Consider the following 11066-nt stretch of genomic DNA (forward strand, 5'->3'; position numbering starts at 1 on the left):
ACATAAGTGGAGGTGGTTTCTGTATCCTACAACCTGTTCACATGGATCCCCCATGCAAAAACCATCTTCTCCTGCCTTTGCACTGAACCCTGGAAGCCCCCCAGTCACTTCCTAATGCTGTCGCCACCCAACATGGGCTACTATAATGGCACAACAGCAATGACACCAGAACTTTATTAGCAAGTTTCTGTTGGTTAGGTTAATGGCATGCATTGCTAAACCCATGCTACACAGACCACTTATGAAGAAATGCACAAGCTTACACTAGGTATTGTCATTTTTAAAATCTTTATTTAAAAAAAAAATATATAAAATTCTGTACACTATTTACAGCTTAATAGACCAAACATGAATACAAATATCACACAGTCAGCAATTTTCTTTGTCCAGGAAGTCATCAAGGGAAGTCTGGGAGAATAAATGAGGCATTGGTCATAATTTATCCTACATTTAGTTATCAGTACAAATTCTTCTAAGTCACCTACAAAAGTGAAACCAACATCAGCCGGATTTTAATTTTAGAGTTTGTTTTCTATTCCCTTCCTCTTTTTGATACCAAGATTGAGATCATACAGAATGACAGCAACATTTAAGTCTAAGTCTATTTAAAGCTTTAAAATCATGGAATATTTGTAATTAGTGTAGGTTTCAAATTTTCTTGTGAATAATTGATATTGAAAATAAGTATTTGTGCTTTTGTCTTGTAAGATGTGCGATTAAAGGGGCGGTATACATCTTTATACACTTTTGTTCTACATAAGCACAGCCTATGATTAAGGGAGTTGCTCCCGAAATGGATCAGGTGATCAGTTACAATAAAACCACCATCCTTTTATCCAGAGTGCTGCCTTTTACTTTTTCTCTGAGCATGTCAAACAGTATTTTTATATGTTTTAAGGAAAAGGGCACATAGGTTTGGAACTTGGCTTTCCTTGCATTTTCTCTAGACGTTGAGCTTAGAAAGAGCTTTAGACAGACGCTTATCTGTGAATGGGTCATTTTATTAACTACCAGCTCACCCTCCCACCAATTATAGGGGCGACATGCAAAACAGGGAGTGAAGCTACTTTTTACAGTTTCAGATTTTTCCCACGTTTCTTGCAATAATTAGCTACAACCATGTTTGCTTATTTTTATATAGATTAATCTTGTTTTTAATGTTATATGCCCCTTTAAGAAACATTTGCAGAATGTTAGTCTGTTAGATGGAATATTGGGGGGGGGGGCAAACCAATTAAAATGTACTGAACTAGTAAGGAAAGTAATATTTTACAATAGAATGTTTAAACTAAGCCCAGTCGTTTGGTCTACGTTTAACTGAAAAGCATGCAATAGGACAAAGATCAGGAGCTACGCATGGGAACCTGCCGAGACTGATATAGGTACAACTAGAAGACAGATTTATGTACAAGGTTTACCTGTCGCAATGCTCTCTCCTTCTGCATTTGATGGTAGAACTGTAGAACATATGGATTGGCTCGAACAACCTTGGGGTCAAAGTCCATAACTCGGAGACCCTCTAGATTTCTAGCTCTGGAGAGAGCAACGTAAGCTTGGCCACTCTCAAAGACACGAGACAATGAGATTTCCACACAGTCCAAAGACATTCCCTAGAGAAAAGAAATTGGCTTCTTATAGTGACTTGAATAACACGAGGGAGAGGGGCCTTTCTTTCCCTTATACATAAAGGGTTTCACTTCTGCATAACTGACTAGTTATTTTAGCAGCAGGTGTTGGTTTTGTATACAAGCGTCATAATATATAAATTTAACATTTTGAGCACTTTTGCAGTGTACCTCTATTTCTTTTAAGATTTCATGATATAAGCTGATTTACACTGCTTACAAAAGGAGAGCCCCCTACAGTTAGGATCAGGCATAACGGCTTAAACTGAATTTGCTAAATCAGCCAATTGTTTCCTTAAACTGCTCAGTTTTATCACCCGTCTGGTGAGGGGGCGAATTTGACCCTTTTCACTTCACCGAAAATTTGTCTAAATGCATTAAAGTTTATGGATGACAAAAGTTTGACAATCGACAATTTTTTTCACCCATTGGAGTCTATGGGCGTTATTTTCGCACGAAGCTTTGCAAAAGATTTCATTCATCACTACCCCTGTCACATTAGGAAACAGAATTTAGCAGCAGAGCACAGAGCTTTGTGTGTCAGTAACAGAATAGGTTGCCATTCTGTCAGTAACAGAATAGGTTGCCATACATAGGGTCGAATATCGAATATAGGGATTTTAATCCTTCGATCGAACGATTTTTCTTCGACCAAAAAAACATTAGAAAGCGAATGGCGACCTTCCCCATAGGCTAACATTGCACCTCGGTAGGTTTTATGTGGTGAAGTAGGGGGTCGAAGTTTTTTTTTTTTTTGTTTTTTTTTTTTAAAGAGACAGTACTTAAACTATCGTATGGTCGAATATTCAAACGATTTTTAGTTCGATTCGTAGTCGATGGTCGAAGTAGCCAATTCGATGGTCGAAGTAGCCAAAAAAAAAAAACACATTCGAAGTTTTTTTTGATTCTATTCCTTCACTCGAGCTAAGTAAATGGGCCCCTAAATCTAAACATGGCAATAATACATTTATATGTATCTACCAAAGCACCATAATCAGCAGACCACCAAGAAGCCTTCTGTTTAAACAAAACCCCAGCTTAAAGCATGTAAAGTACAATCCCTATTTATAGAACTAATGTGGAATAAGGAGTTATACTTCACTTTTAACATTACCGTAGACTCATTTTTCCTATAGCATTAATGGATTGAAGTACCTGGCTTTTATGGATAGAAATAGCCCATGCCAGCTTTAGAGGCAGCTGCTGTCGGCTCAGATATATTCCACCGTGTCCTTTGAACACCCAGCGGTCAGGCTTTATAACCTCAGTGACACCACACAGAAACCGAACTACTGGCAAGTCTAGGGAAAAGAGAGGGGTAAATTAAACATTTTGCAGTTACCAATCCCATTTTTATACAGATCTATACAGTTCTTTTCAAAAACTGTGTAGGGAAAAGTAACTGACTTTTGTTGCCTTCTTCAAACTTGATAACGACGCCACGTGCTCCATTCACCAAGCCACGAGACACATCTAGATTCTTTGCCAGCATCACCTGCAAAAGCACCAGATTGTGACGTCTGAATAAAGTGACCTCACAGGCAGGCCCACTTTATCCCTGACAAAATGTTATAGGCTCTTCGAATAGCTCTATGCACTTCATACACATCTAAACATCTAGCAGAATTATTGCAACATAAAATAGTTAAATCAGCACTGACAATATATATTTCATACAAGTCTGCTCCTCACCTGAGCCCCTTTCTTCAGCTGAATCTGCTGATTTACAGGACACTGAGCATTTATAGTTTTCACCAGCATAGGGTCACTGTCCAGAGCCTCATATGAATGGGATTCTCCTGGGGGATAGAGTTGTGTTAATTAACTCAGTTGGAAGAGACTTTATAGATATCAGCATTATATCAAAGGTAGATTAGTAGTAAATAATAACACTCTGAAAGGTCTATTTTTGATTGTTAATTTGAAACACACACACCTTCTAAAATAATAAATTAAATACCAGTTTCATCCCTAAATGGAATAATTCCCTATTTTCAGATCTTACTTTCCTTCATAAGCAGGTTCCTTCGCCCTTAAAAGGGGCGGTTCACCTTTAGTATGTCATAGAATATCCCATGCTAAGCAACTTTTCAATTGGTCTTCATTATTTTGTACAGTTTCTAAATTATTCGCCTTCTTCCAGCTTTCAAATGGGGGTCACTGATCCCAATCTAAAAAATGCTCTGTAAGGCTACAAATTTATTGTTCATTATTATTACTGATCTTTCTATTCAGACCCTATTTCAACTTTTATTGAAGCAGTAAAAATTAGTCACATATTTAACAGTCTCTTTTTGACAATATCGATCACATCATTATAATACAAGTCTTACATCAGTACTTGGTATGTTCACAATCAGAATTTCATATCTACTATATGCGACATCATTCAAAACAAATTATTAACCTCAAGTTTGTAGGTCATATGACAAATAAAAATATCTAGAATTATGACAATAATATTAGAGGCGGTGATATTTACATTAGGTGGTCAGCTATGTTTCAATAACATAAGTTATCCGCAGTAACACTAATTTGTGAAATACGAGACCCAAGGCATCCAGGTAGCTATAAAAAGGTGTTCATGATTTCATATTCCAGTCTCTAATTCAAATCAATGCATGGTTGCTAGGGTAAGTTAGATCCTAGCAACCAGATTGTTGATATTGCAAACTGGAGAGCTGCTGAATAAAAAAAGCTAAGTCAAAAACCACAAATAATGAAAACAAATTGCTTCAGAATATCACTCTTTAAATCATACTAAAAGTTAACTTAAAGGTGAACTAAAAAGAAAAATGTAATTATAATCAACATATTGAAAGAAACTTTCTAAACATAATCAATTCAATTCTATACCATTTCTGAAATATTCAAGTTACTCTTTACGATCCCCATCACACCGTCTCTCTTTATGTTTGGGTCTGTTAGATTTTGATTGACGGATTTAAATATCTTGGGGGGGGGGGGATGCCGTTACCTAGGTAAACTGATTCTAACACAAACAAAAATCACACAATGGTCAAAATGGGGATTTGAAAGAGCGAGCTTCTAGGCAAATGGAGACGGCCAAAGAATGTATTAGACAGATGCCGATTGGGGGATTGTGGAAAGTAACTCCAGTAATGGTACAGAATTTTTAATTGATTAGGTTTGGAAAAGGTCTTATTTCAGCATGGTGATGCTTATATTTTTCATTTCTGCGATAGTTCCCTTTAGCTTTGTCTGCATTACTGTGCTTAAAAAAATAAATAAATAAATCAGAGGGGAGTGCCTGATCTGTAATAATTTAATGGTATCTCTGTGGGTTATGGAGTTGTGCCTACTGCGGTGAAATCAAGTTGTGACTATATTCTTAGTTGCCGATATCATCAGACTGGTGTTTAGCTAGGCCAACATTCCCTTCTAAAAAAAATGTTTTGTTACAAAATGCATCAGTTAATAGCACTCATCCGGTGTAAATCCTGCATAAAACTAGTTTTCTAAAGAGCGTTTTTTTTTTTTTAATTCTGTAATCCGAGAGATGGAACTAGACATGTTGCTAGTTTCCCAGGTGAACTAAGTAATGTGCTCTGATAAACTTTAGTCACTCTTTATTGCTGCACTGCACATTGGAGTGATATCACCCCACTCCCTTTCACCACAGCAGCAGAACATTGGGTAACCAAATAACAGTTCCCCAACACCTGCAGTGCGAAAAATGCCCCCATGGTGATAGATATGAGAATAACACCCCTTAGTAAAAATCTTAAATCTGGCTAACCCAAGCCATGACTGTTAGAGTAGGGGAAATAGCTTATCTAAAAGCAGTTCCATCATAAAGTGCTGGATCTTTCTGAAAGCACATGACCAGGCACAATGACCGGAGATGGCTGCTATACACCAATATTACAACTAGTTGCTAAATAAATAGCAAATAATTACACAACTCCTGTTTGTGAACTTTTAAACAAGCAACAATGAAAAAATAAGATCTGTACCTGCTGCACATTAATACAGGGTGGTACACTTTCTATAAATAATAATAAATAGTAAATTTTGCATATTAGCACGTGAATTTTACAAAAAAAAAATTAATGAACAAAATAGTGTCACTGTTTGTTCCAGCTTCAAAATATCCCCCTTCAACTACTAAATTAAGTGAAAGGGTGACAGATATTGCCTTGGTGGAGGTATTTTACCAGGTAACTGCTGAAGACGACGCTCATTGGTTATTTCCACATCATCTTTGTGAGTGCACAGCCTCGTAGCCAGAATTCCATCTCGCTCAACTTTATGGTTAGTGGTTTGGAGAAGCTGCCTTGCGACATCATCTGTACATCTGAAATAGACGAATGTATCAGGCCAGAGTTCTCCTTTACATAAATGTAAAGAGGTTAATGAAACGAGATTAAAGCAATGCATTTCTTAAATCACAGTATACACAGTTACTTGGAAGAAGAAGAGGAAAGGTATACGAGGCCAATATAGAATTTGAAACTGTAGGAGACATACAACATCCATACAATGTCTGTGCCCTGCAAGTTTAACATGTGACGTAGGTTATGCTTTACAAGTTGGTAACATGTTGGTTATGTACTTTTTCATGTGCAATTTACATGCAACACGGTATGTATGGTTACTAGGATAAGGGCTGATTAAGAATTTTAATTATTTTGTTTTAAGTTTTTACGATTCAAGAAAACATGACACGAAGGTTACACTAGTAGGCAACAAGTAGGTTACACTTCTTCATAGATTCCACATGCAAACTCAGTGAAAGTGCAGTTGACAAGTAAGTGACATGTTGCAACGTGGGTGTAATGTGCAAAAACACATGACCAGATGTGCGCACCTTGCAGAGTATATACGGTGGTTCAGTGCAGTTTTTTTTTTATGCAGCCACATTAGTGAACCAAGAGTATAAAAGAGCCGTTTATGTTGAAAACGTTGTGAATATGAATAAGGGTAGCAGTACCCCAAATGCATTAGGTATTCAGGCTCCAATATTTTTAAGCTAAGCAAATAAAGATAACATTTTTTATTGAAAGATTGACTGCTGTCTGTAAATCTTACAGGTGATCTTGCCAAACAAGCACATGTTTTAATGTATGGCCAGTTTTACATGACACCTGACAAGTATGCGTTATCTGAAAAAGGATATAACAAATAACATATGTTATGTGCATCTTTTACAAGTTTACTCATTTTGCAAACTCAGCACTAGCAGTTCAAGTGCTTCTTCTGGATGCAAAAGGGCAGATTTATTGGAAATCAATAGTGTGCGCACTTGGCAAGCCAGTTGTTTACAAAAGCTTTTAAATCACATTTGCCAACCATTACTCTGGAGTTGAGAACAGTTTGGGAAGACGAATTTGCCCTAGTTGCTCAGTGTTACCATTATTAATGTATTGTTTGGTTAGGACAATGTAAAAATCCCTTCCACTAAATAGAATGCAGCTTGCCACCCGTTAGCCAGAAGAATTATTTACCTGCCAAGTCGGATAGCTTGCAGCAGAGAAATGAAGTTTTTATCAGTTTGTCTCCTGACTTCATATAATTCCATGGTCAGATGAATGCATTTCCTCCAGCTCTTGCCCTGCAGGGAATGAAATATCCTACTTAAGAGACAGTATGCTAATCGCTAACTATTAAAGATTATTCTAAGTCAAGCATAGCATATCTGTCGTGTTATAAGTAATGGATGCCTTTGCCTAGTTATCCAAAAGTTGGTTCAGCAAAATTTATTTGGACCAAGAAAAAGCCTTTGCGGAATTCTTACCTGGAAACAGAACTTTGTTTGGCTTGAGGCCTGAGTGACTGGAGGAAGCTGAAGGAAGTCACCACATACAATAAGTTGAATGCCACCAAACGGTTCATCTTTACCACGCACAGCCCTAGAATCACCAAAAATGTTTGTGCATTTTCTTAACAGGGAAAGTGGACAGTGCAGTTACTGTGGTTCAGTAATGTAGGAAAAAAAAGCCTTACCTAGCAACAGCCTCAAGCTTATCAAAGAACTCTCCTTCTACCATAGAGATCTCATCAATGATTAGATGTTTGCAGCTTGTCCAGTGCTGGCGTACCCCAGGTCTCTTTGCCAATTCAATGCATTGCTCTAGAGAGGCTTTTCCAGAACCAATACCTAAGCAATAAAAACAGTTACCAAAAGCATTAAGAAAGTGAATTGAATTCTTAATAAGCCTTTTAATAAACTAAGTGTATGCCATCTACCCAACCACAGCACAGCACCTTAAAGCACACAGAGGGAGCATTTATAAAAGAGTACGATCCTTGTCCTCTTGCACAAAGTGCCCGTGTGCCTCCCCTCTCTTGAATACAGTGCTGCTGAATGCAGACAGTCTTGTATTCAGTGGGGAAGCTGTAGGTTTCTAGAATAAAGCCCAGTTGAGGGATGGAGGATGGCAGTGTGCAAAAAAAAAAAAAAACCATTTACAGCAGGGTTTTTTTTTGCACAACAATAACCTTTCAGTAAATGACTCCTAGACTGTGCAATAAACAAGACACTTCAGAAGGTACAAAATGTACAGTGCTGTCAACATCACATTGATTATGGAATACTTCAGCACAAAGCTGCATGCTCATAAGGCTAAAGTGCAACTAAAGCATAAAGTGCATTATTTCACTTCTTTACATCCAGCTTTCTTTGCCATTTAAGTTATTGTTAATAGGTCAGAAGTCCATATAGGTTTAACTAGTTCCCATCCAGACCATTTAGCAATACTTACCTGCAAACGCATGTAGAGTGGTGCCACCAATGTGACATGCTGCTACTCCAGTACTTGCTGTGGCGTAAGTACTTTTGGGTGGGAGAGCTCCAACTATCCTCTTTAATAAATAAGACTTTCCTGTGCCTGTACATTGAACCAAAATGAGAAGCAGGTTGTTTTAGAAGGGGGAAAAAAAAAAAAAAAAAAATCAGCATCCATTGAATATTTTGACAGAAGTCTAGAGAGAGGTGCCAACCTGCACTGCCTGTGAAGAAGACGTTCCTCCCACTGAGAACTGTGTTCAACACCAAGGATTGTTCTGTAGACAGCCGGATCTGTTTAGGCATTGACAGTGTTGGCTTTTTGCTGGGCCTGAGATCCGCAATCTGATGTTTTTATAAAGGTATTGAAAAAGAAAAATAGAATAAGTGTGAATTATTTGAAATAGTTTCAGTAGTTGCACTTCAATCAATTTATCAACGACTGTGACTTACTAGGCTGTTAGAAGATTCTGTGCGTGTACGTTTTTGCTGGCATCTGTTACCTCCATTCACTCCTTTGTGACTCAGTCCCTTCCCCTTTACTGGAGTCTCAGAGTTGGCCTTGGCCCGCATCTCATTAGCCTGTTCCACATCTTTTTTCTGCACTGGGCTGATGGTTTCGAACATACGTGGCAGCCCAGATAGAAGGCGAGTGCGTTCATTCACCGGCTTCTCTTTCTTCCCAGCTTCATGTTTAATTAGGAGGGTTTTCATAAAGTGCTTTAACTTGTCTGCGGGGCAATTCGATATTAAAAGCTGGATATTTTCTGGAAGCAGCACAACTGAAGCTTTCCCATCTCGGATAAAACGGGTGAAAAGTTGGATCTGCTTTATGACAAAGTTCTGTTGAAGTTTTCCATCGCTAACCTTCAAGACAAGGTCGCGGAATTCATTGCGTCCAAGGGAGATGAAAGAATTACGGATTACTTTGCGCTTCAGAGCCTGCCCAGAAGAATTAAGATACTCTATAGTGATGCTGCTCTGGATTTCTGGAGACAGCTGTTCGGCCAACATCATTTTCCTGTTGTAAGAAGAAACTATTTACTTTTACATATAATCAGTGCAGTTTAACAATGCCCATTACCTGAAAGGGGTAGTTCGCTTTTAAGTTTACTTATAGTATGTTATAGAATTCTTGGCAGTTTTTCAATTAGTCTTCAATTTATTAAGTAATTTATGCTTTGTATGCTTCACTCTTCTGACCCTTTCCAGCTTTTAAATGGGGGTCACTTACTCCCTCTCCGATTTATATTCCAGTCTCTCTCCTATTTATATTCCAGTCTCTCTTTCATAACACTACCTGGTTTCTATGGTAGTTTGGACCCCAGCAGCTAGCGGACATTCCAAACTGGAGAGCTGCTGAACAAAAAGGTAAATTGGCTCAGAATATTACTACAGTTTACTAAAAGTTTAATCTAAAGGTGATCAATCCCCTTTTAGGTTAACTTGGTTTTAGGTCACTCAGTAAAAGGAACTCACAAATATTTTTAAAAAATTGGTGCGATTTGTAAATTCTGCCACATAATACATTTGATTTGTAATGTTCAGTGGTTGCATATGGTCAGCTTTTATTAACTTTGTATCCCTGGGAAGGCTCAATGAAGGCCCGGACTGGCAATCCATGGGTTCTGGCAATTAGAGGGGCTGCTGTAAGTTCCCATAGACACTATATATTGGGCTGGTGTGGATGTTTGGGCTGCTGTGTGGCCTGTTTGAAATGCCAGGGCCCATTTTGAATCTCAGTCCAGCCCTGGCTCAATGTATTAAAAAAAAAAAGCTGTCACATCCCCCCACCCCAACCAGCATCAGAACAGCGCAGTACACACTCTGAAAAAGACCTGGAGTGCCTACTACATCCATTGCATGGTCCTGTTCCCCCCCCCAGTTAAATGCTAATGAAGATACATCTTACAAACCCTGAAATACATAGCAGTAACTATGTGACAGTGATATTGAGACACAATGCTAAGTGAGGGTGGAGAATGGGAAGGAGGATCAGTGTAATTGGCTGAAAGTGATAAAATACCTTAATGTAGTTGTAATTGACAGAAATGGGTGTAAACAGCCGATATTTGGGGTTTGGGCAGCAAGCTTATAAAACTGAATTAAGTCAAATCCTACCAGTCTGTACTGTTAATTTGCAATGCACAAACTTCCTGTGCAACTGACTTGTATATTGTATCTGTCATTTTATTATTGCCATGTGCTATTGTTCTTTATGCAAAAACAACCTAATCAGAATAAGAGGAAAAGAAGCATGGCATCCTTGTTTATCTGGGCTGCATAATCTTTGTACAGGATTTATACTTTAGTAGAATGTCATCATTTAAGTTACTTTATACTGTGTTATATAGGCCTACATCGCTAGGAATACATAGTTGAGTTATATAGTTGCCCTGTGTTCTTACAAACAAGAAATCCAATGTTAATTTACTATCCCATTTAATCTACACGCGGTTAGCAATCAGAGCCAAAATGAACTCCCCTTGCACATCAGCTGCCCGTGGCTCCTACCTGTACCGCTCGTTGAAGCCGATCCTCAGACTGACAAAACCCCGGGAGCCCGATGGAATCGCTGTAATACAACAATCAGTGTACAGCAGCGAGAGCTACACAAGTTGTATTTTTGAATTTGCCGGTGGAGAACCTCGTCCAATCAGCCGTTGGACTTTTAAATTAACAGCCAATCAGCA

At 38.3% G+C, this 11066-nt stretch overlaps 1 protein-coding gene across 1 annotated transcript; it reads right to left on the reverse strand.

The window, feature by feature from the left end:
- Nucleotides 1-274: 274 nt before the first annotated feature.
- On the reverse strand, nt 275-10950 carry pif1.L (PIF1 5'-to-3' DNA helicase). Its single transcript, NM_001096061.1, is given in 13 exon segments — nt 275-408; nt 1419-1610; nt 2781-2926; nt 3033-3120; nt 3318-3424; nt 5804-5943; nt 7094-7200; nt 7384-7498; nt 7593-7746; nt 8351-8476; nt 8589-8718; nt 8827-9394; nt 10888-10950. Coding segments are annotated over 12 exon segments (1905 nt in total). The 5' UTR covers nt 9388-9394; nt 10888-10950; the 3' UTR covers nt 275-369.
- Nucleotides 10951-11066: the final 116 nt, after the last annotated feature.

This window comes from Xenopus laevis, chromosome 4L, assembly GCF_017654675.1.
Source record: "Xenopus laevis strain J_2021 chromosome 4L, Xenopus_laevis_v10.1, whole genome shotgun sequence".
Classification (NCBI taxonomy): Eukaryota; Metazoa; Chordata; class Amphibia; order Anura; family Pipidae; genus Xenopus; species Xenopus laevis.